Here is a 26303-nt window from a genome sequence, read left to right as displayed (position 1 = left end):
GCAAATGGTTAATTATGCAAAGGCCTGTTTCATGCCCGGGCTCTTGTATTAATTTGGAAGTGTTTGCTGCAGCCAGGACTTTGTGATGTGTACATCATTAGCTTCATGTTCAAAGCCCAGTTCCACAGTGCTTTTGATATTGCAAGCTAGGAACTGTGTCACACTGTGGTGCTTGATCATTTATAAATGACGGTACGGCCCAGATGCAAGCTTGCACCCTGCCTTTTGGTCAGGGACCTGGAGGGGCTGGCAGATGGGATAGTGGAAAGGAGGGCCACCTTCTATACTGCTTACCGCCAGAAGGGGATCTGTGTCACCCTCCCTTTAAAATCGGTCACTGCACGGAAGAGCACCAAGACTAATAGTGTACAACTCTCACCATTGCTTACAGGATCTCCACTAAATGGCTCTCACCCACTTCATGCTCCCAAACTATTAACCTTGGAGACAGCAAGGACTGTAAATGCTGGAAGTCAGAGTCAATAAAAAGTGTGGAGCTGGAAAGGTACAGCAGGTTGGGCAGCATTGGAGGAGGAGAGTTAACGATTCGGATCAGGACCCATCATCATCATCCTGCTCCTCTGATGCTGTCTGACCTACTGTGCCTTTCCAGCTCCACATTTTATCCAAGCTACTAACCTTCACCAACCATGCACTTCCGACATGCTCCATTGGAATACCTCACCACAACTAACAGATGCAAACTCTCATTGCAAAAACCACACAACCAAAATTAATGTCAAGATGGGGAGCAGCCAACATTCAACTCCTCATCACCTGTGAGGTGAAGACCCTGGAGACAGACAAGATCAAGGTTGCTTATTTTGAAACTCTGAAAGCACCATGTCCGGTCAGCCCAGTAACCTTCACTGTGCTGTGCTGCTCTCCCACTGCCAAGACTGAACTCATTCTTAAAATGTTCAAGTTTCTACCCCTATTGGACAAGCAATGTATGCACCAGCAACATCCACATGCCCACACACTGAAAAGGTCAGTCCCTGAATGCAAGAATTCTTCCTCCATCTCTTTGATGCACTGGCAAGGCTTTTATTAGCACTCTCCACCAGCTTACTTTGGTGAATACTTTTTCTAGTTTAGACCTAGGGTACAACCTAGTGAGTACATCATTGGCACAGTTCTGCAAGTAGGTAAGGAAGAAACACCCCTGGTCAGAGACCAAGCCCAGACGGAGGATGATCCCATGGTGTAAGCTATTAATAACACTGTGTAATTTCACACATGGGTTCAGGAACAGGAGGCAGGCTTGTCAGAGACACTCAATATACTGATTCTAAGGTCTAAGGAACTCAGAAACTATTATAACCATGCTATCTCTTTTTGCATTGTCTGCACAGGGTTGTGACAGCAATGATAGCACTAGCTCTTAGTTCATTTGTTTGGAATGGGTATGCCGATATTATGGGAGAAATTCAGAAGAAGAATAGCTTTTCTAAGATGTGATCTCTGAACAGCCATACCAAAAATTGAGGCTCCATTGTAGACCCCAATATATAATTGTATGGAGGCCTCCCAAAATGAGGGAAATGATGAAATAACCCCACAGAGGCCAGTATTCCATCACAGTCACACTTTATTTACAAGTGTAGGGTCCTTGACACTGATCCAACTCCCTCAGAGCCAGCTCTGAGTGAACAAGATTGTTGACACTTTTATGCCCGAAACGTCGATTCTCCTGTCCCCTGGATGCTGCCTGACCTGCTGCGCTGTTCCAGCAACACATTTTCAGTGTTGACACTTTTGTTGTTATCTGTCAGCCAGGGCTCCCAGATTGGGGCTGTTAATCAGTGAACTCATATTCTATGACATCTATCTCATTACAACCACTATGTCCCTTCCCGACTGAGTCCGAGGACATTGTTCTTTTTTTTTGTAGCTCCTCCTGGGGTGTTTTAGCACTGGTTCAGGTTCCTCTGACTCTGCCTCTGATACAGACACAGTGTGCAATGCACAGCAGTTCTCCTCTTGCGCCTGGAGCATCTCGGAAGAAATCTGTTCTCTTCTTCAGGCAGCCAGGGTTTGAGGCGGCAACATTCACTGTGTCCGTACCAGATTCCCAAGTATCTTTAACACTTGATGGAGAGGGAGAACCCACAGGATCTGGAACAGTTGGGAAGGCTGTCAGGCACATTTTGCTCCAGCACTAATTGAAAGTTTGCATATGGTCCGCATGCTTGATTAGGATCGTCAGACCTACCCAACCTTTAAACATCAGCTGAGCTGACCTTGTATTGACGATGCCCCTTACCCATGCAGGGCCATTCTCATGGTTCTTACACCAAATCTCATCTCCTGAAGTAAATTGCCTCTCTCATTTATTGCTGTCGTGTCCAGCATTGGCATTCCTGATCCTGTTTCACTCAGAAGATCAGACTTAACCTGGTGTGGGACTTTTCAGGGTTTGAACTCTCCTGGATGCTGGACTAATTGTGGGCCAGTCTCTGGCAAGCAAAGACAATGATCCTTGGACAGCGGTATGACCAAGCGACTGACTCAACATGACCAACACTTTGTACTGTCAGTGGACAAACCCCTTTCGCAGGGCAGGTTGGGAGAATTGGAAGCTGCACAGAAGTGAGGCAACTTTAGCTATTAATGAGATGCAAATGGATGGATACAAAAATATTGCCCGTTCATTAGTGAGATTCAGAATTCTTCCCTTAAACCATAATGAAAAATAAAATCAGAAACATTTTTCCCCAATATATGGAGTCTAATTTATTTTTATTCGCACTCTTCTTTCCCAAAATTTTGCCATTGGCCATAATGCTCAAGGCAGTGGAAAATTCTATTTTTTTTAATATAAAGATTTCACACAGAGTTGCACCTTTCCTTCTCTAGCAGAAACAATTAGGCAATGGAATAGATTCAGAAATCTAAGATACATGCAGATACAAATATAAACAAAAATGATCCAATCAATCAGTAACAGAACCTACATCATTGTAAAAACAAGCAACCCATTGACTCTCCAAATTATCAGTTCATTTTCAAAAGGAACCCGCTGGAAAGGGAATTTGAGAAGATAGCTACTATAATAATACAGTTCAGTTGGTTTTAGCTTGACCTGTCACCAAATTAGAAACTCTTTATTTCAGCAAATTCCTGATTGACAGCATCCTGGGCAGTAAACTGTAAATAGACTCTGAACTTTTCAGAATTAATTTTCAATAAAAAAGAAAATACTATTTTGTTTCTTCAAAGACAACAACGTTATGGATGTAGAATTGACCACAGTGTTGTTATATTGTCTTATAGTCACCATCAACAAATAAGACTGTTTGAATATCACTTGCTTTCCATTGTGGAAGACTGGAAAAGTAAGTGCCAAGTGAATTATTAACCATTAAAGAAGCAATCGTGCTTCATTTTCCCAGTTATGTACATTTTTGAAGATACCAGAAATCTGATCAATGCACAACCCGTTTGTAGTTTAACTTTCTAAAGTATTTTTCTAATGTCTACTGTCTCGCTAAGGACAGATGTTGCTTATTTTCTGCAATCATGCTGCCAGTTATAAACAAAGCATCCTTATTGTTACAAAATAAGGATCCTTTAACATGCCAATACCAATTTATTTTTAAAAAATAAACATGATACGTGATAGATTGTTCAATTTAACACCCATTTGCTAAGCTGGTTTCAGGAAATAAGCCAAGCTGTTACATAATGTAATGAAGCATCAAAGATCACTTGGTAAAATCTGTTTTTTGACCTCTCTGTTGAAGGTCAAAAACAAGTTCTCGCAAAAGATTTCATTTCTGAATCTTTCTCATCCCTTTCTCTCATGGGAGAGAGAAATTAGAAGCAGTATCATTCAAACAAACAAACAAGTGCAAAAAAAAAACAAATTAAATGCACGCAGTATTACGTTAAGGCTCAGGAGAGAAAAAGAAAGCATCTACCATAATTAGCTCAACATCATGCTGAAAAAATACAAATCCATAAACTAATGGTCATATTGGAATCAAATGATCATTCAGAAATGCAAAAATCTCATTCAAATCTGGCTACACATGCCAAAATTTTGCAGATTGCTACACTTATGACAGATATAGCATACAGATGATTATAATCTAATTAGCATCAAGACCATACCTGCTATTACTAGAAATATGGCATATATTTATACTGATGTGCATAGAAACTACAACAAAGAGTTTGCACCCAATCTATGTGACTAATTTAGCCTCCATCCAAGCAGAGCCAGAAGATCATGAGTCCTGTCCTGGTCCCCTTATTTGCTTTTCTTCAATAATTCAGTAATATATAATGAAATGCAGAAAAACAACTTCTTTCTTGGAAGATTAAAAGGATGTGTAGCATTTGAGAGGGATACCTTAATAATCCTGAAGCAGCAAATTTGATGATTACTGAAATTCTGACCTATTTTGTTGTTGATGCAGGTTCACAATGCAACATGCACTACATCGTGGGATGACGTTTTGCAATAACCTTTTTCAAAAGGAAACTAATTGACAATTCACACAGTCTAAAGGACGTGCATTAAAAAGTGTACATGCAACCATCCATGACACTTTGTTGATCTCACAATATGATATTGTACTATGAATTCTGTAGCTATTTGCATGATTCCACTGTAGTCTTCAGCCAGAAGTGCCGACTGGATGATCCATTTCATCCTCTTCCAGTATCACAGATCCCAGTCTTCAGCCAATTCGATTCATTCCATATAATATCAAGAAACAGATCGAGGCAGTAAATACTGCAAAGGCTATGGGCCCTGACAATATTCGGGCAATAGTACTGAAGACTTGTTCTCCAGGACTTGCCACTCCCCTAGCCAAGCTGTACCAATACAGTTACATCTACCCAACATTGCAGAAAATTGCCTATGCATGTCCTGGACACAGAAAGCGGGACAAATCCAACTCAGCCAAGTACTGTCTCACCAGTCTACTCTCAAATATCAGTAAAATGATGGAAGGTGTTATCAACAGTGCTATTGATCAGCACCTGCTCAGCAACAATTTGCTCGTGACGCCCAGTTTGGGTTCCACCTGGGCCACTCTGCTCCTGACCTCATTACAACCTTGGTTCAAACATGAACAAAAGACCTGAATTTCAGGAGGTGAAGAGGTGAAAGACTTAAAATCAAGACTATATTTGACTGAGTGTGGCATCAATGAGCCCCAGAAAAACTGAAATCAGTGGATATCAGGGGCAAAGTCTTCACTGGTTGGATTCATACTTGCACATAGGAAGATGATTGTGATTGTTGGAGGTGAGTCATCTCTGCTGCAGAACATCTCTGCAGGAGTTCCTCAGAGTAGTGTCCTCGGCTCAACCATCTTTTGCTCTTTTTTCAATGACCTTCCTTCCAGCAAAAGGTCAGAAGTAGAGATGTTTGCTATTGATTGCTCAATGGAGGAGAAAGTGAGAACTGCAGATGCTGGAGATCAGAATCGAAAAGTGTGGCACTGGAAAAGCACAGCAGGTCAAGCAGCATCGGCGGAGGAGGAGAGTCAACATTTTGGGCATAACCTCGACGAAGAGCTTAAGCTCAAAACGTCAACTCTCCTGTTCCTTGGATGCCTACTGACCAGCTGTGCTTTTCCAGCACCACACTTTTCGATAATGACTGCACAATGTTCATCACCCTTTGTGACTCCTGACATACTGAAGCAGTCCAGGTTCATACGCAACAGGATATGAATATTATCTAGGCTTGTGCTGACAAATGGCAAGAAACATTCATGCTACACAAACGACAATGACTATCTCCAATAAGAGAGAATCTAACCAACTGCCACTTGATATTCAATGGCGAATCCCTCTGTCAATATCCTGGAGGTTACCTTTGACAAGAAACTCAACTGGACTCACCACAATCATAGTGGCTACAAGAGTAGGTCAGAGGCTAGGAATACTGCAGCGAGTAACTCTCCTCTGAGTCCTCAAAGCCTGTGCACCACCTACAAGGCAAAAGCCAGGATTGTGATGAAATATTCCCCACTTGCCTAGATTAGTACAGCGCCAAAAACACTCAAGAGGCTTGACACCATCCAGGAAAAAGCAGCTTCCTTGATTGACACCACATCCATCACCATCTATTCCTTCTCCACAACAAGTACACACTACTGCTACCATCTGCAAGATGCACTGCAGAAATTCACCAAGGTTACTTTGGCAACATCATCCAAAACTACGACAACTTCCACCTGAAAGGAAGAGGGCAGCAGACACTTGGGACACCATCACTTGCAAGCTCCCCTCCACGCCTCTCACCATCCTGACTTGGAAATAGATCACCATTCCTTCAGTGTCGCTGGGTCACAATCCTAAGGGAATTGTGAGTCTATCTACAGGAACTGCAGTGGTTCCAGAAGGCAGCTCACCACCACCTTCTCAAGGGCAACTAGGAACTGGCATAAATACTAGCCAGTCAATGAAGTCCAGGAGTTAATAAGTTATCAAACCAAATAGTTTTCTTAACTTGAGGACAGTGATGCATTTTGAAGCATTCAGCTACAATATTTCAAAATATTTTGAGAACTGTACAATGTTGCAGCACTATTGATGAACATTCATAAGTTAGCTGGAAACTTATGTCAGCACATGCATGTTTTAGCTTTGATGTAAATTTCTGGATTTTGTTACATATTTAGATTCATTTTTGATTTTGGAGAGTGGTGTTGGTTCATCTGGATAAATGCTGACATGCACTTGAGATTTATTAAAAAAATTTATCTTTGAAGTGAATAGTTCAGTGCTTTAGAAAACAAAGAATAGGACCGAGAAAAGACATTGGACTGTTACCTAGCAACAAGATATCCAAAGACAGAGGGAAATAGAGACAAAGAAACTTGAAAGTAGGAGAGTTGATCAGTCAGTTCTTGGTTAATACAAAACTTGGTAGGGTGGTAAATAATGAGGAGGACAGCCTTAGATTATAGAAGGATATGGATAACTCAGACTGGTTGATCGGTGGCAAGTGGAATTCCATCCAGATATGTTTGAGGTAATGGACTTGGGAGGACAAACAAGAGAATTTTTGATGAACGGTGGAATCCTGGGGACCACCGAGGTTCAGAGAGACCTTGGTGTGCACATTCACAGATCCCTTTAAGTAAAAGGAGCAGGGAGATAAAATGGTTCAGAAGGCATATGGGATATTTGCCTTTATTAACCGAGGAAGAAAGTTTGAGAGCAGCGAGATTATTCTGGAACCGTATAAACTTTAACGGTTGATTAGGCCACAGCTAAAGTATTGTGTGCAGTTCTGGAATCCACATTATAGGCGGGATCTGATTGCACTGGAGATTTACCAGGATTTTGTCCGGGTTGGAGAACTTTAGTAATGAAGAGACATTGAACAGACTGGCTTTGGTTTCCTTGGAATGGAAGAGACAGAGGAAGGGGCATGGTTGAGATGTATAAAATTATAGAGTGGCATTATCCAATAGATGGGAAGAGACCTTTCCACTTGATGGAGGGATTGATGCTCTGGGGCATAGATTTAAAGCAAGGGAAAGAAGGTTTAGAATGGGACTGAGGAAAAATATTTTCACTGAGAGGGTGTGGGTTTCTGCAAATCACTTCCTAAAAAGGGTGGTAGAGGCAGAAACCTCTTAATATTTTAGAGATATTTAGATGTGCACTTGTGATGCAAAGGCATACAAGGTAATGGCCAAGTGCTGGAAAATTGGATTAGAATAGCTAAGTGATTGTTTTTGACCAGCACAGACATCATGGTCCAAAAGGCCTTTTACGTACTGTAGATTTATATGACTATAACGAAAAGTGTTTAGGAAGTCAGAACTATCGAGAATATCAGTGAGTAAGCAAGTTTAGTTTAGAGACAAGCAGGTCATCAGACAAGAAGGCATATAACATCAGCAGTGTAGGTTAGCAGTCTCCAAAACAATGAGGCAGAAGAAAAGAAGTTCTGAGTAGCTTAGAAATTAGGAAGTGAAAAGTTCCAGAAACAAAAGAGTCCAACTTGTCAGGGAAGACATCCTACAAAACTGTTGAACGCGTGAGTTTAGGCAACATATGTTAATGAGTAAGTGGGCTGTGTAAAAAATGTGTTAAGGGTCTAATAAAGAGAGAGCAATTAAATAAATTAGCCATCAAGTGAATGCAGAACTTTGCCTGAAAGAAACCAAGCGCAGCTATGGAAACAAGGAACGTTAAAAGTAGAAATGCATTTCACTGTAGTTTGTGTAGTTGTAATGTTACATTACACTAAAAAGTTGGAATTTATTTGATATTTACGATAAAACTCAATCAACTAATTATTGTATCATTCATAGCATGCTCATGTTTTATGGGACATAATAAACTCTGATTTTTTTTGTAAAAAGGTTGATTGGCAGTGTTTTTTGAGGATCTCCACATCATTTTTTGAATATGTTCATTGACTTATCATCCCAGTAAGCAAATTGCAAAAAGTCATGATCTATCAGGGCAAATTCCACACTGGGTTCTGACTTATCCAGTATTACCACCAGCTAGGATTAGAACAGTGTGCAAGACTGATAGAATTTCTTCAAGAAATGCTTTCATTTCAGGCTTCTGTTTAAATATCCCACTTATACACTCTCTGGTCAGCTAAATGTTCCCTGTTAAAACTAAGAAAATGTCTAGTTTTCTACTTTGTGTGTCGCATTCCTTTTCTCTGATCAATCACACCATTCTTTTTCTTAATTTGACACTATCTAACTAATCAAGCCTCTCCCTTCCTATTATTTCCAACAACACTGCTTTCCTACTTCATTTTAGTTTCTCAAGGATTAAAAATTTCCAAAGAATCATATTAACTTTGCTTTTCTCTCTGCAGATGATGCGAGGCCTGCTGAGTTTTATTTCCAACACTTTGTTTTTATATCAGCTTGAAACAGGCTTTGCACAGACTGCACTGAAGGTGAGTCCATCGTTTCAGGACATCAATGGTCTGCTCCCTTACCCTCTTTGCTGCAACATGCTTCTCACTATAGTAGTGCTGTTTATATCTGGTGGGGTAACAAAGCTGATCAGCATCATGTACAGCCAGTAGCCCATCTGATAATGCAGCCATCCTCTCAAGCAACACAATGGCTCAAATGATGGCTGGAATAGCTGGCTGCTGCAGGATGACAGCATTGCAACTGCTGCCCAAGATAATGGGAATTCACCAACACAATGGCCTTGTCATGACCACACATCAACTGCATGGGCAAACTGAGGAATGTTTGTAATGTACCAGGTCCAAAGTTCACGAGAAACCGAGGACCTTGGAGATCTGTACAATCACCAACAACACTATCCTTATCCTGTCCTGTGGTTGGAGTGATCATACAGTACAGTTACGACTACTTTGAGGAAGCAGATGTCATAACAACAGATCACAACCGCAAATTACTTATGGATATATTGACCTTTTAAAGACAGCATGGAATTCAACCATTGGTCCTGTCAGGCAGCAATACAAATAATTTAATAAATGCCTGTATCTCATTATAAATGTCAGAGAAAATTCTCAAGTGGAACTCTTCTTCATAACTCCAATCTGAATGCAATCCTAATGAGTACAAATATTTAAGTAGACTAAAATTGTGTCTGCTGTTTTGTCAGAGGAAAGCTAAAAAAGTCGCAAGTCATAAACACATGGATCTGATCCTAGGACACTTTTAGGAGAAGTCAGATGCACTTTGGGGAGTTAAAGTGCCTTCTGAGGCTGTTAAAGTGCACATAAAAGTGCATAAACTCATGATTGACAACCTCATTGGAACTGTCAATGAAGACCTGTCAAAATCAATCGTCAAAACTATCAAGAGCACCTGTCAAGAGGATGTTTCAAAGGAAGATGACTAGGGAGTTGTCAAAAGTGTCAAGAGGAGCTGTCAAAGGAACCTGTCAAAAGTGTTAAACCATTTAAAGATTCTGTCCTTTAAACCTTTGAAAAAAAAAGTTTAGAGGGTTAAAAAAAATTGTCACTTGCTATTTAACCAAGCCCAATGTTTTCCATTATTGAACTAATTTTACATGCTTGATTTTACAAACATCCATATCACAATAAAGTGCTGCCATTTCTCAGTTGCTTGACAGCTAAAAGTGGTCATAGACTGTTAATTGTGGAATGGTTAATTGTAATGAATGTACCACAAGAGACAATACAGTGGAAGGATTGTAAATACAACAATGAGATTTTTGTGAATGCATGTGCTTTTTGTATTATAATGAGGTCTGCAAGACACATTTAGAATGTTATTTTAGAGAACTGTATTGTATCTCATCTCTGCATGATTCTATGAGTATGAGGAGACATGGGGTAGGTTGGTAGTGGGGTATTATTTAGCATGAAAAGCACGAGGTGGCAGGATGGGTCCTATCAAGTGTGTGACAGGAAGAGTTGTGGCAAGAGAGATCTGGAGGGATGTTTTCTGCTTTATTCTTCCTTTATTACACTTCAACACAGTGCGAGTGCACTAGATCAGGACAGTAAAGCCCACCCAGCTCTCCTTTTGTTGTCCCCAGCCCACATGCAAGACAATCTATCACCCGAGAATGAAAATCCAACCTTCCAGGCCACTTTGCTTCCAAGTTCAGTTTGTGACAGTTTGGGAAATGACCTGACTGAAAGTCCAGGCACAAAGATCTAATGAGAATGAAGTACTTAACATAGTTATCAGTAAAGAAAATGGTACTAAAAGTTAACAAAGTTGAGTCCATGTCTACATCCTCAGATTTTCAGAGTTACAGGAGGTGTTATGGTACAGATCAAGGCCATTTGGTCGATTGTGTCCACACTGGCTCTCCAAATGAGCGTCATGACTTGGCTCCATTCTCCTGTCTTTATAGTACTCTTACCCATTGTTTCGATTTACCTAACGATCTGATGTCATCTTGAATGCCTCAATTGTAAACCTGCCTCCATCACACTTCCAGGCAATACATCCCAGAACTGAAGCACACGGAGAAGAAAAAAAAACTTTCCTTACATTCCATTTGCTTCTTTTGCAAATCACTTTAAATCTGTCTCTCTGACCTCACATTCTTGATCATTTTATGAGGGAGGTTAGTTTCTCCATATTTATTCACTGCGGCCCCCTCAATTTTGAATAGATCTGCTCTTAGCCTGCTGCCCTCTAAGGGGAACAGTCCCAGCTTCTCCAGTCTATTCTCATTACTGCCGTTTCTCACCTGAATGCATTCTTATAAATCTCTTCTGCATTTTTTTCATTTTTCCTGTAATGTGGTGACCAGAACTCTACATATTAGATCTCACTTATTAGGCTATGTAAGTGTTAATACAAGTTCAGCACCACCTTTTATATTACTATATTCCTTGTTAATCATGTTTTCCACCGTTTCTGCTATATTCAGCAATCAGTACATATATACATCCAGATCCCTCTGCTCCTGCACCCCCTTTAGAACTATGTCCCTATTTTACATTGTCTGTCTATGTTCTTCCTCCCGAAGTGCATCACTTCACACTTTGCTGCATTGAACTTAATCTACTACTTGTCCTCTTACTCCACAAACATGCCTGTGACCTTTAAGGGTTCCAAACTGTCCGCCTCACAGTTTACAATGACTCCCAGTATCACACAATTTGCAGTCTTTGAAATTGTCCCCCATACAAAATGATCTAGGCCCTGACAGCTCTCTCACATTGAGGTGAAAGATCCCTTGCCACCATTTTGAAGTTGATGAAGGGAATAATCCCTAGTATCCTGACCAATGTCAATCTTTCAAACAACATCACAATAAAATTCTGACGATTATCACACTGGAAATTGTGGTTTGCTGTGAAGAGACTGGCAGTCACAAAAACAGTGACTACACTTCAGAAGTACTTTGGTGGCTGATAAGTGTTTTGAAACATCCAACAGTTGGTCAGTTATTCATTTGCTTGCTCAATCTCTCTCTGTTTCTTGATCTCCCTTTAGAAGTCAGAAATCCATCAATCCGAACCTTAAATAAACGCAATGACTCGGCAATTATGGCCTGCTGATGTAAAAGTTTCTGATAATTCACAACTCTCCAGCTGAAACATAAAATTTGCATCTCAGCGCTAAACATCAAGCCATGGCGCCTGAATTGATGATAAACAAGAGGCTGGAAAAATACAGCAAGCCAGGCAACATCAGGAGGTGGAGAAGTCAATGTTTTGGGTATAACCGGACTAGGGTTATACCCAAAATATTGACTTCTCCACCTCCTGATGCTGCCTGGCTTGCTGTGTTCTTCCAGCCTCCTGTTTGTCTACTTCAGATTCCAGCTGCCGCGGGTTGTTTTTGTCGCCCGCTCCTGAAACGGTGTCCTCTACTTCTAGGCTCTCCAGCAAGAAAAACAGCCTCTCACATCTATCCTGTCCAGCCATGTCTGAGCATCATAGGTTTTAATCATATCATCTTTTATTCTTTTAAGCTCTAGAAAGTACATTCTTATTCTATTAAATTTCCCCTCTTATCCTAGGAAAAATCTAGTGAAACTTCACTGCACCCATCTAAGGCTGGTACATATTTCCTTAGGCATGGGGACCAATATTGCACACAGAATTCAGGTGCAGGCTCACCTCTGTACAATTGCAGCAAAACTATTTACTTTGGTAAAACAAAGAGCTGTGGATGCTCAAGATCTGAATCAAAAATAGAAATTGCTGAAGAAACTCAGCAGATCTGGCAGCATCTGTGAAGAGAAAGCAGAGTTAATGTTTCAAGTCCAGTGACCCTTCATCAGATCCTTCTCTCCTCAGATGGTACCAAACCTACTGAGTTTCTCCAGCAATTTCTGTTTTTGTCACTCTTTCTTACTCCAATTGCACTACTATATTCTCTGGAGTTTAGAAGAACAAAAGGTAATCTTAATGAAACATGCAAAATACTTAGAGGATTTGACAATATAGGTGCTGAGGTGAAACCAGGAGTGGCAGCCAAAGTTGCTTGTTTCTTGTCATTGGGTGAAAACCGAGAGATGGACAACTCCACTTTCTCTGCCATGGGATGCCAATGAATACTGAATCATGCTGTTAGACTTCAAGCAAAACCATCATTTATTGCATCACATGTTTCAGCTGCAAGATACAGTAATGTACTCAAATTTACACAATGGCATAAATCACAATGGTTACCATCTTCTGAACCCAACTGCCTCATTTCATTGATGCACACACCAATTTCTGTAATCTGAAAAAGTACATTCAAGTAAACTTCTCAATGGGATTATTATTGTTCTAACAGATTATTTGCTGGTATGTGCAGAAAATTTCTTCATAGACATTCATGATCATTTGGAACTCCCTACAGGGTTCTGGAGTTTTGGTCACTGAGTGTATTGAAATCAAAGACCAATAGACGTTTAGACACTAGTGGACTCTAAGGGTATGCCATGAGCAGAAAAGTGGAGTTGATGCAGAAAATTTGGAAAATCTTCCTGAATGGTTGAGGGTTTGAATGCTTGAGGGTTTGAATGAGCCTCCTCCTATGTCTTACATTCTTCCGTAGTTTGTTTGCATTGATCCCTGAATCTCCATAGAAGGCAGTGCAATGTATTGGTTTTCCAATTGCAGTTAAGTTGCTACTCTAATCCAGGAAAATAAAAGAACATCTTTAAGAAAAATGAACAGCAAGCTTCCTTACTTTACAATTGGTTGCATAATCTGGATGTTCGTTTCATTTCCCATTTGACAGAAAAGCTCTGCAGGCATGTGACTTTTTTTATACAAGGCAACAGTCCTATTTTCTAGTGGCCTGAAAATTGATGGATTTGTTGGACAGTGGGACACATACAATAGCAAAAGGCTTGCATTGCCGCATTTTGCATTTGACTGTAGTTGTTGAAAGCATTTTCCTAAGAAGCCAACCCCGTGATACCTACATAATACATAAAACAGCAATACTGTATTAGTGGTAGCTACTTCTATAGCTTTTGATTCGACTTAATTTGCACAAGCAAAGAAAATAAGTAGGCATTGAAACCTTCGGTGAACAGTAAAATCCTGAACCAGGATTTTACTATTCGTTGATCTTTGATTCTCAACTGGAACAACGAAAGGTTGGGAAATGTTGTGATTTCAGTTTGCATTTGTCTTCAAATTTAGCTCGATCATTTATGCTTAAAGAAGTGTAAACAATGTAACCCAGTTGGCTATTGTGCAATTCTATCCAAAGAAGGTTAAGAATATATTCCACCTCCACTGTGCTGCTCCAATACCAATCACCACTGAGGAAAATCGGTGAAACTTATTTTCAGATTTGCAAACACATTTCGACTTCACATTTTTGTTTACACATATACCTCCATAGCTTTGATGGAGATATATAAACAAAAATGAAAAGTTTTAAATAAGGTAGAGGGCTGGGGGTCAAAGCTGTGGAGGTATGTGTAAACAAAATCATGAAGGTTAAAATTGAGATACTACCTGCTCGAGAGAGCGAGCCAGCATAGATCAGCAAACCAGCAGACATAAGAAAATTGGACTAGACAAAAGTGAGGACTGCAGATACTGCAGATTAGAGTCAAGATTAGAGTGGTGCTGGAAATGCAGAGCAGGTCAGGCACCGTTCAAGGAGCAGGAAAATCAACATTTCTGGCAGGAGCTCTTCATCAGGAATGAGGTAATGTTACATGGTTAGAAATGAATCTTAGTAGTGGTGCAGATGTGTGGTAAGATGCATCGGAGCATTAAATATAACATTAAAGACTTCCAACAATCTGGTTCATGCTCTGGCAACTGCGAGGTAGAGAATTGGAGGTGGTGATTAGTGAACAATGTGGCAAAAGACTAAACAATGGATTTGGTCTACTAAATATTTAATTGGAGGCAATTTATGGTCATCCAGCACTGGATGTCAGACGAGCAATTTGATCATTTTGAGACAATGAAAGAGTCAAAATACATTGTGAGGAAGCTGAGCTGTGTTTTACTAGTGTCCATGTGAAAACTGACAGTCAGGAGCCACTTAAAAGGTGAAAAATAGGACAGGACCAAGGAATAAAAGTAATGGCATGGGAACAGGATGAATAATGATTGCAGATAATTTGCTGGTTAAAAGTAAGCAGATAAAATGGCAAACAGCCAAGTGGAAACTCATCCAGCTGAACATTAACCAATAATATTGCAGCAAAATTTCATGATTAACCACGTGAAAGATTGCAGAGATGGGCATGGACATATAATTTATGCTTGTCATTGTGAAATGGGGGGTCATTTGTGACTTCATTTCAGTAGTGATGTGGTGAACGCCTGATTTCCAGGGTTCAAATGTAGAGTTCCGAAGCATAGATCTGTTATTGCTACTGCAAACCCCCAGCAATTATACTGTTATAATAATAATCCCATCTAGAAGTGCACTTGTATGTACTTTCCAGAATACAGAAATTGCGTGTGCCTCAATGACAGGAGGCAGACGGGTTCAGAAATTAGTAACCACTGTGATTTGCAGCTAAAACAAGTGATGCAATAAATTATGATTTCAATTGTGGTCTAACAATATGATTCAGTATTCATTGATATCACATTGCGTCGTCCATCTCTCACTATTCACCTGTCGCCCAAAGGCAAAGAAACAAGAATGGTAAAGTGTCAGATATCACAAGGTATCGGTATCCAGGGGCTTTGATAAAATCATTTTAGCTAGTTCCACATTTTATCATATAAGTTCAACCTCTTACTGACTTGTCACATGTATATGCTATCGTGCACTATTACCAGCAGAGTCCGGTATATCTGCCCGGTTAACCCCAACCCGGATCAGATATCCGGCAAGCTGTATTTAGAAAGGAAATATGTGGCCTTCGGAGGTCCCGGAAGTACTGTTCATGAAACTTGCTTCGGAATAGGTGTTCCTTAGGTGAAAGCTGACAGCCAGAAGGAGACAAACTGGGCAGCTCACCTGCTGGACATAGTCCTGGACCTCCTCCACTTCTCTGAATGTGGTTTCGCTGGGGGTTAAGGCGTAAAACATCAGCCTGGCCCCCTGCGAAAGGGTGAGGTTGGATTGCAGATGCAGCACCATATTTCAGGGGTGAAAGACACAAGGCGAGGAAGTCCCGACACACAGAATAGCTGGTAATGCAGAAATGTTGGTAACGAATCCGGTTCGGGAGGCGAGAGGCGATACCCGGGAGAAGCGAAGGAGGGAAGTCAAGTCAGGGGAGGAGGAGGCGGGTCGGACTTTGGCTCTTTCTAATCTGTAAACAGGAGAATGAGAGGCCGGGGATACCGGGCCCGCTGAAACACTACGAGCCTGGACTCGTCTCCAAGCGAGTAAACACAAGTTGCACCACAATCAAGAGTAAACATGAGTTACATTTAACCACGATAATTAACAAATTGCTAAAGATGTATGTCCGTTCCTTTCAAAGCATTGTTTGAGTTTCTGTTAACTGACTAATGGTTTGTTTACAGGCACCTTTTCAATTTAAGAATTCGCATTCTCTCACGTAGAACCGGGCAAGATGCAAATTCATTTACAAGGATAATACCAGAACTGAAGGTCATTACTACCAGGAAACAGCCTCCAGCTCTCGATAGAGGACAAAGCTGTGTAGAGCCCGAATAAAGGTTTCCTTTTACTTTGTGGGAAAATCCAAAAAAAAACATAAATATGGTCACTCAGTAATCAAGGTGAAAATTCAGAAGTAGCTTCTTTAACCAGGGAGTGGTTAGAACGTGAAGCTTACTAGCATCGAGTAGTTAAGGGAGAACGGAATGACATATATTGATGGGGTTTGGGTGCTTGAAGTGTAAATGCCAGTTAAAGGTCAGCTGGATCAAGTGGCCAGTCTTTGTGTTGTAAATTCTTTGTAACACATTTATCTTAAATTAAGGCAGTAAATTCATTCCACTTGTTTTCTCTGGGGGTTTGAACATGTTACCAATATTCACATATGTTAACCTGTGCCACCCTCACGTCCTCACTTTAAGTCAGAACATGGAATTCTCACTCCCATTCCAGAGTCTTATGCAGTTCATCTAGGCTGGCACTTATGTGAAGAATTGAAGGAATGCTCCAGTGTCTTTTATTAGACTGCTTAACTCATGTAAATAACGTAACCAGCAGAAATTTCCTCCAATCAAACATCAAGGAGAGTGAAGCCACTATGTGAAGCCATTGGGACGACACAATGAGATGTTGTTCCTTGACTCCCAATGCCCAGACTGGATCCATCGTTGGGAATTGTAAGCAGGAATCCTCTATTTTACTTCTGAACTACTGAATCCATAGTCCTCCCAGACAATTATCCGAGGTTGAGCCAAACTGTTCATATTCATTGCTAACAACTTAACAAGTGATCCTGAGATGAACTTCTGATCATTCTTGTCATCAATGCAACCATCTATATCCGCCTCTGTATCATTGGCCAATATCACCCCTACCCCAGCTGGTCTGCTAGAACTTTCATTTATACCTTTAACATTTCTGAATTTGCCTATTTTAACACACTTGGGTCAATTTCCAACATTTTACACCTTATGAGATTGACACTGCTGCCTACTTCCTTTCCTGCATAAAAAACAGTCAATCATGATGCCTGTGTTTGCTGACTAATACTTGGTCATATTTTAGGAATGCCTCTATTTCGAAGTTCCCATTCTTGTTTTCAAGTCCCTCCATAATCTCACCTCTCCCTGTCTTTGTAATTTACTCCAGCCCAACAAGCCTCCAAATGTTCTGCAATTCTCTTATTCTGATCTCTGAAACTAACTCAATTCTAGTTGCTTCAATAATTGCTTTAGTGGGCGGCACGGTGGCACAGTGGTTAGCACTGCTGCTTCACAGAGCCAGAGACCCGGGTTCAATTCCCGACTCAGGTGACTGACTGTGTGGAGTTTGCACATTCTCCCCGTGTCTGCGTGGGTTTCCTCCGGGTGCTCCGGTTTCCTCCCACAGTCACAAAGATGTGCGGGTCAGGTGAATTGGCCACGCTAAAATTGCCCGTAGTGTTAGGTTAAAGGGGTAAATGTAGGGGTATGGGTGGGTTGCGCTTCGGCGGGTCAGTGTGGACTTGTTGGGCCGAAGGGCCTGTTTCCACACTGAGTAATCTAATCTAAAATCTAATCTAATCTAATATGGATGCTAGTCCTTCAGCCTGCAATGCCTTAAGCTCTGGAATTCTGTCTTTATTTATCTCCCATTATTTATGCTTCTACTCTCCCTTAGTTCACTCCTTAAAACCCACCTACTGAATCAAGCTGTTGGTCATTTCTTATGTGATGTATTGTCAACTTCTCCTTACTAATACTGATGTAAAATACCTTAAAATATTTTATTGCATTTAGGGTGCTAAATATATGCAAATGTTTTTTAAGAGATTATGTTTTTAGCTAGGATGGTGATTATGTCAGCTTGGACATAAGTGTATCAACAGCAGTTTGCTATAGATTCTCAGATAGAGCTAAGAGTGCTCTGTGTTTACCAAAGGGCAAATTTACAAAAAGAGTAAATTCAGTGTCAGTCAAGTCCACCCTGCAAGTCTGCGTTATGTAATGAAAGGAACTGTGACAAAATTAAACTGCCAAAAGTGCCAGGTACAGAGTGATGTTCAAGTTGGTTACTACACAATCTGTGTAGTATATCAAAAAGTGGAAGCTGTGGTGATGTGTATATCACCATAAACATAGGCTTCTTAAAACAGATAAGAACTTGTCTTTTAAAATCAAGGGAATGTGACAAAAACAGACTTTTGCCAGTGAAGTATCATGAGATAGACATAATCGCAGAAGCAGGGAAAGTGAGAGAGAGGGAAAGGTGTTCAATAAGCCTCGTTCTTAGATTGCTATAATCAACCAGGGCCACTCATGCTGTTTAGCAGAAACAAAGATTGGCTATTGGCGCTCTCCTCCCTCTTTCCCATCTATAAGCCACCTTTAAAAACAATCTCTGGTAGATCAATTGTGGAAGCCATCACAGCTGATGAGATACCTATGCCGTTCCAAAGTCTTCATTTCAGATAACAATGGACTTACATCAAACTGAGAATAATTATTAATTAGTTTTTGTAAGTACTGCTTTTAATCTTCATCTATAATTAATTTTTGAGCGTGTGTGTCTCTATGGCATATTTTCTTTCGTGACTTGCGCAGCAAGCATATAAAACAAGCTTATCATTCCTTTTAAGTACCAAAGGCTTTACTACATAGTTGTTTAAAATGGACTCATTCCAAGGGTAAGAAATCCACACATCCACATATCAATACATTGATCACAAATAACTTTGAGGAAATTCCTTAAAACAGTCCATAACAATATTCCATCAAAAGCTTTCAACATTTTTGACACTGCCATGAAGTCCCACTTTATGACTCTGTGACTCTATGACTTTAATTTTCTCAGATCTAAAGTTAATGATTGCAGTTCCTCCAATCCTTTCATAAATGTAAACACTCTTATCCTTGATCTCATTCTGGGAATCTCTTTTGCAACTCCCAAAGGCCTTGACATTGTTCCAAAACGTGTGGTGCCCAGTATAGCATATGGTACTCCAGGACAGACCAAACGAGTGTTTTATAGAGAGTTAACAATACTTTATAGTTTTTATACTTTATTCCTCAATTGATAAAATCAAGCTTCTAAAAAGCCATTTTAACAGTTTTCAAAGATTAAAATATATAAAATCCTTTGTATATCTATTCCAACACCCTCTTTATAATTTAGGTTCTAATGTCACTGTTCTTATTTCCTAGTAAAAAAAAACTATCACTATAATTCTCTACGGTATATTTTATCTATTGTGTTTCTGCCCATTTCACCAGACCTAATACTCTTTAACTTTGGTACATTGTTCTTCAATGTTTCCTACATTTCTAAGTTTAATATAATTGGCAAGCTTTGAGACTCTAATCTGTATACACAAATACTGATCATGAATGTATAATGAAAAGAGTAGCAGACTTAATACTGTCAGTTAGGGTACATCACCACATATTGTCCTCCTGTTGGTAAAAAAAAAACTGATCACCATTACCTTTGCTTTCTGTTCTTGGCTAATTTCATATCCACGTTGCCTCTGCTTCTAAAATTCCATTAGCTTCAATTTTACAAACAATCTTTTATGTGGTACTTGTTAAAAGCTATTTAAAAGCCCAAATGAACAACAGCATTCTTAGCAATCCTCTTATTACTTCATCAAAAAACTCAATCAAGTCAGTAACAAATTGGTGCAGACTTTCATTTAGAACACTTCTTCTTCGGAATCCTCCAGGCCTCTGCCCTAACCTCACATCCAAGTAGAATGAGAAAGCTGTGACTTGAAACTCTGCAATTCCCAGCATTATTTCCCTCGGTAACTAATTATGCATCTTATTCAGGTCATGTTAATGTTAAAAGCCTAATGCTCAATTGCTTATCAGGTTTGTTTAACTCCATGGATTAGTTTATTTAAATCAGTAAGTGCAGTATAAGTTATGAAGCACGCTGATTCTGTGGCGTGTGAATCTTGAAAACCCACAGCAGGCTAATAACTAGGCAGAATCACAACATTGTATACACACACAGTTATGGAGTCCTTAAACTTGAACTCTATTAAAGACAATGTGTATTGGACAGCTGAATTTCCACGATGAGTACAACCAATTTATTTAATCCTGTTTTTGTTCTTTCCAACAACATTGGCAGTAACAATGAAGATAAATGCAACATACTCATTTAGTACCTCAGTTATGTCTCCTGCCTCCACCAGAATACATTGTTTTTGGTCCCTAATTGTTATATCTTTCCTTAAGTTATCCTTTTGCTTTTCCTAATTTTATGCATTATACATGTGACAAATTCTAGTAGCCACTACACAATGTCAGAGTTATCCAACGCAATTTCAACGTGTTCCTACAGTTCACCTGGATATTGGACAGAAAGAAAGTTCACTCCATAATATAAGGAGAGTAGCATCTGTTTACAAAAGCGGTCAATGATACTGAAGCCAAGAAAGTATCTAGGAACATTACAAAGACAGTGGGATGGATGTGCAGAAAGGGGAACTATGGCCCAGCATTTCATGTTGAGTAGATAATATCGGAAAACAGATTTTCTAAGTCACGTGGCTTGAGAGGTGGTGTAAATTAGATTACTTACAGTGTGGAAACAGGCCCTTTGGCCCAACAAATCCACACCGACCCTCCGAAGAGCAACTCACCCAGACCCATTCCCCGACATTTACCCCTTCACCTAACACTACGGGCAATTTAGCATGACCAATTCACCTAACCTGCACATTTTTGGACTGTGGGAGGAAACCAGAGCACCCGGAGGATACCCACGCAGACACTGGGAGAGTGTTTTTGAGAAAGCCAAACTAGTGTACAGGTCCAAGTAGATTTAAATCAAAGAAGTAGGAATTAGTTCTCCCAAGGTTATCCAAAGTATTGTATTTGGAACCACCCTGTTTTCTTTCTCCATGTGTTCAAATCTCAGGTTACTACATCTATGATGGATTTTCACTAAGCTTTGACCTTGAGATGAATGACCCATCAAGGTTTAGCATTTTCTGTTCTGAGGAGGGGGGGGGTCACTGGACTTGAAACATCAACTTTGATTTCTCTTCACAGATGCTGCCAGACATGCTGAGCTTCCCTAACAGCTTCTTTTGTTTAGCATGTTCTGGAGTGCAACTATCCTTTATTCTAACATCAGTTTGATCTGAGCTGTCTGAAGGGTCTTTCATGTTCAAACACAAAGCAAGTAGCAGGTGGTCTAATCAGTCAGTCAGATCAAATCATTCTCACAGACAACAAAGCAGGAAGCAATAAGTAGGGGCTATAAGTCATATTTAAATTTTGATCTGGAAGATAAATAAGTATTGAGGCATATTCTTGAGATTAAATGAAAAACTTGGATAGCAAAACAGAAGCTTTTAAACGATAACAAGGTTTTCTCTTCTGTATATTTTTACAATGGAATGCTACTTCATACTTAGAAATTACATTTTTCAGTGTCAGAGCATGTAAGGACAGTGCAGTCTTATTTTCTGTATATTTGATTGTGAACTAAAATGGCAAAAATGACTGTTTTAAAAACCAAGGACTGTAGAAAAGATTATTGCACTTTTTAAAAACAAGTTACTTTAGACTCAATGCATGTGCTGTTAACACTACTGTTTATTCAAGCAGTGGGGAAAGTCGAGTCATAGATGGTCTGGAGCCAAGAGTGTGTATAAGTGGATATTTGGCAGGCAATACATAGCTGATTAGTCTGGGGATTGGTGACAAGTTTTAAATGCCAAAAGCTTTCTGCCTGCTAACAGGCACTGTGTAAATATTTAGGAGAAGCCAGTGGACCACTGGAAAGGAAGGAGCTGTGCTTCCCTCTGCAGGTGAAAACATCTCAAACCAGAGGTTAGCCATTTTATTTTCCCTCATAGGTAGCTGTAAACTGTGGCTGTAAAACAACAAATCTGAGATGTAAGTGTGAGTCACTCGTCCTGTGCCCCATGCAATCAAGTGCAGGAAGTAAGACTGTAGAATAACTGTATATGACAAGCGGGAACGGATTAGCCATTCAAAGCCTTTCCATAGAGTCTTGGAGTTATACAGCACAGAAACAGACCATTCAGGTCCAAATGATCCACTCCAACCAGGTCTCCTAAACTGATCAAGTTCATTTGCCAGCATCTGACCCAAATCCCTCTAAGTCATTCCTATTCACGTACTCATCCAGATGCCTTTTAAATACTATAATTGTAATTGGCTCTGCCACTTCCTCGAGCAGCTCGTTCCATACATGCGCCACCCTCAGGATGAAAATGTTGGCCCTCGGTCCCATTTAAATCTTTCCCCTTTCACCTATCCTGGGAATAAAATATTGGCTATTCACCCAATCCATGCCCCTCATGATTTTGTAAACCCCTATAAGGTCATGCCTCAAACTTTCCAATATCAACAACATTCTTGTCAATATTTTCTGAACTCTTTCAAGTTTAACAACATCTTTCCAATAGCATGATTTGAAGATGCCAGTGTTGGGTGGACAAAGTTACGTGATTTTTAACTTTCCAACATCAGGGAGACCATAACTGAGTGCAGTATTCTAAAATTGGCCTAACCATTGTCCTGGTCAGCCATGACATGACTTCCCAACTCCTACACTCAATGCACTGATCAATGAAGGCATGTCTTTCCCTCCAGCCAATGCATCTTTTTTCTAATGTATCGGTCTGTATGTTTGGCTGTATATGTGGCTAGTGGCATTTTTAGAAGTGGAGTTAGAGTTTTAATTAGTAGAGTTATATCTCATGGTTCATAATTGTTTACCTGTAGCTAAAACCTATTTCTCTGTAATAAATAGTAACTCTTGTTAAGTACCGAAAACTGATGCATGCTTTGTGTTAACCAGGGCCTAACAGACAGGCACATTGGGGAATTTTGCATACTTTTAATCAAAATCTTTAACTTTTTGTAATGATGCCTTTTTCCCCATAAGCTTTGATTATTCTACTGATTAACAATCTATCGTAGCCTAACAACTCAACAAATGCTGATTAGCTCCTCCCAGTAACAGTTCGTTATATTCCAATGGGCAGAGCTAATTCAGTGTTTGATAAACTCTTTCAAGTACTAACAGACTTATACAACAAAAATAAATTGTAACAGTTCCAGAGAAGTAAAAGCAAGGGGAAACAGTGGAACAAAAGGAAGGTTGCAATGAAAAGGAGAATATTATCTCAAACTCCAGGGTAATGATGGACATTGTTTCCAATATTATCCTCTATCTCTTAACGGATAAACCAACAGATGTTAATATTTTATTGTAGTATGAGGAATAAAGAGACTGTAATGTGAATATAATTTGTATATTCAATCACTTAATTAAATAAATAATTTTACTCCAGCAGGACAATTAAAATGTTTGTAGCACAGAACAATTCGCTGATGAATTGGAAGGAACACAACGTCAAATCTTGGAAGCGTCTCCCTTTTCACCAGAAAAAAGAAAAATAAACTAATGATAAAAAAGTCATGGTTGTTTTTCGAACTAGAACATGTTGATTTTTTTCTTGGCCCGTAACAGAATTTGCCATGTCAGTAATTGTAATAAATACTTTATGATCTACAGCCAATAGGGTTACCATGGTATTTTGGATCAACTAAACAACTCTAAGTTTAGATTTATTTTTCAATTTCACCTTCGCTTGTTGTTCAGAATCCCATTTTGCAAAAGCTGGCTGAACAATCCAGTTTTCCTTTTTTTTAAACTGATCCCTGCTATCTTCATCCAGATATCTATAATTCACAACTGTGCTTTCAAGAAAATAGAAGCTAACCAAAATATGCTTTGACATGAACAGGAAATTCATTAATGCACACTGTATTTTAGCCACTAATATTTATCGCTTCTCATTATAAAATGAGATTTCCTGGTTATTATAACATTGGCTGTTTGTGGGACATGCCTGTGCGCAAATTGTGCAATGCTTCTTACATTGCAACAGTGACTACACATCAAAACATTGATCACAAAGCACTTTGGTCATGGAAGGTACTATATGAATGCAAACTGTCCTGCACTACATTTTTCTTCTTAATTTCATTTATTTTAAGCAAGACATTTTAACAGAATGCATTGTCTGCCAACAGGAGTAATTGATCTGAACAACTTCGACCTGTACACTGGTGTGATTATCCAAAGAGACAGTGTAGGCTGAACAGAGGAACAATGTAACAATTCTTTTTCCTTATTCTTTCAATAATCCACCCTTGAATTGGAATACTTCCCTGTCAGCCTGCCGCTCCACCTTGGAGCCAGTTCAATATTTGATCATATTTATCTAAGCAAGACAAAACAAGTTTGATTGATGGGAGACTTTCAGTTCACTAGTGAGCCAATGTATTGTCTTCAATTCTCATGGTTACAATTTTAGTTTAGTTACTCCTCAAAATAATTTCTATTCATGCATTATGTGCATCTCTTTGATTGATAACAAATGTCTTTAGATTCCTATATTATACCTTGAGCAGTTGAAGGCAAAATGCCTTTTCCATTTTATCATTATTTGCAAAGCTCTAATGTGGTCTGCATCTATTTTAATAATTTGTTATTGGGATTCTGTATCATGCTTTAAAACTGTGGGACAAAACAATACAAATTTTTCCTGCTTATGAACACATGTACATAATCTCAAATTACTGTCATGTTGGGGTTTCCTAGACTGCATATTAATTTTCTGTCAACAGTGACTACACCTCAAAAGTACTTCATGATAAAATACTTTGGGACTTTGAGCTTAAGGAAAAGCCTAAACAAATGCAAGTATTTATCTTACTTCTTTTGTCAGTCTTAAAGTGAATCAGGCTCTGCTGAAGAATAGGGAGGCTAACAAGCACTGATCTTCCACCAGTTATTACCAATTGCTACCACAACAGATGCCAATGATGGTGGTAGCCAGATTTCAGAGGGGTACCCAGCCAGAGACTTGGACCCAATTCTGGGCCACTCACCCGATGACAGATAAAGAATCAAGTCAAGATGGTGCAGAGTGAGCTGGGGAGGCTGACATACTGGAATTCCCAGATGTGTTGCTGGAGATTTACCCTTGAGCTGACCTCCTCTGACCTGACCCTGCAGCGTCCCACCTGCATGGCCTGATCCTGCCGAGACCAGGTGTTGTCCAGTACCAATGCAGTAAGCACTTTATGACTCGACTCTTCTTCAATAATGTGACACCAAGGCCAGAGAAATGTATTTGTAGTTGCTTCCTCTTGGACTTGATGCTGCTATTTTTTACACTCAATAAACAGAGCGGTACACCTGCTCTAACGAATGTAAATCATCAATTCGCAGCAGAAACTGCAAAATTTCTACACAATTATCACTAGCGCTGTCTTTGCAAACATCTGCAAGTCAACAGGCAGGATAGGCATAGCAACACAAGCATCCTCTCCCAGGCCAATATCTTCAGTACCAAGGCGGGGGTCATGCACGCCAACTGAAATGGGTGGGTTATATTGTCTGCATGCTTGATATAGCACTCCCTGAGCAAATGCTGTACTCCAAGTTCTGCAACGATAAGCGATCGCTAGGAGGGCAGAGGAAACACTTTAATTACACCTTGAAAGCCTCTAAACAAAAGCAACATCACTACCTATACATGCGAATCACTTGCTCTGGAAAGCACAAACTGGAGGAAACGCATCTGCAAAGGCACAACCACTTTGAGCGTCACCAAGTGGAGTGTGTGGAGGACAAGTGCAAGCAGAGGTAACAGTGTTCCACCCACTGACTCCTCAGACGCCATGTGTCCTACCTGTGGCTCCATCTGAGACCCCAGCACTGAAACATTTAGCCACTGCAGCACACCACCTCTCACCTCCCCCCCCCCCCCCCCCCACCACCACCGAGTGG

At 40.0% G+C, this 26303-nt stretch overlaps 1 protein-coding gene and 1 long non-coding RNA gene across 4 annotated transcripts in view; one reads left to right on the top strand and one right to left on the bottom strand.

The window, feature by feature from the left end:
• Positions 1-16136, bottom strand: part of agmo (alkylglycerol monooxygenase) — a 367646-nt gene extending 351510 nt beyond the window's left edge. The window contains exon 1 of one of the 3 annotated variants that reach the window (XM_087987110.1): positions 15864-16136. In XM_087987110.1, the coding sequence (XP_087843236.1) occupies positions 15864-15986 (123 nt within the window). In that variant the 5' untranslated portion in view covers positions 15987-16136. The remainder of the gene's footprint in view (positions 1-15863) is intronic. The other 2 variants (XM_043689829.2, XM_043689826.2) reach the window with 2 other exon arrangements.
• On the top strand, positions 15702-24014 carry LOC122549794 (uncharacterized). Its single transcript, XR_015757175.1, has 4 exons — positions 15702-16039; positions 16379-16534; positions 22229-22300; positions 23794-24014. It is a non-coding gene; the product is annotated as an uncharacterized LOC122549794 (long non-coding RNA).
• Positions 24015-26303: the final 2289 nt, after the last annotated feature.

The sequence above is a fragment of the Chiloscyllium plagiosum genome, unplaced genomic scaffold (genome assembly GCF_037043375.1).
Source record: "Chiloscyllium plagiosum isolate Xiang-an unplaced genomic scaffold, Cpla_swu_hap1 HiC_scaffold_5, whole genome shotgun sequence".
In the NCBI taxonomy this organism is placed as follows: Eukaryota; Metazoa; Chordata; class Chondrichthyes; order Orectolobiformes; family Hemiscylliidae; genus Chiloscyllium; species Chiloscyllium plagiosum.
This window is presented reverse-complemented; position numbering and strand designations above follow the sequence as displayed.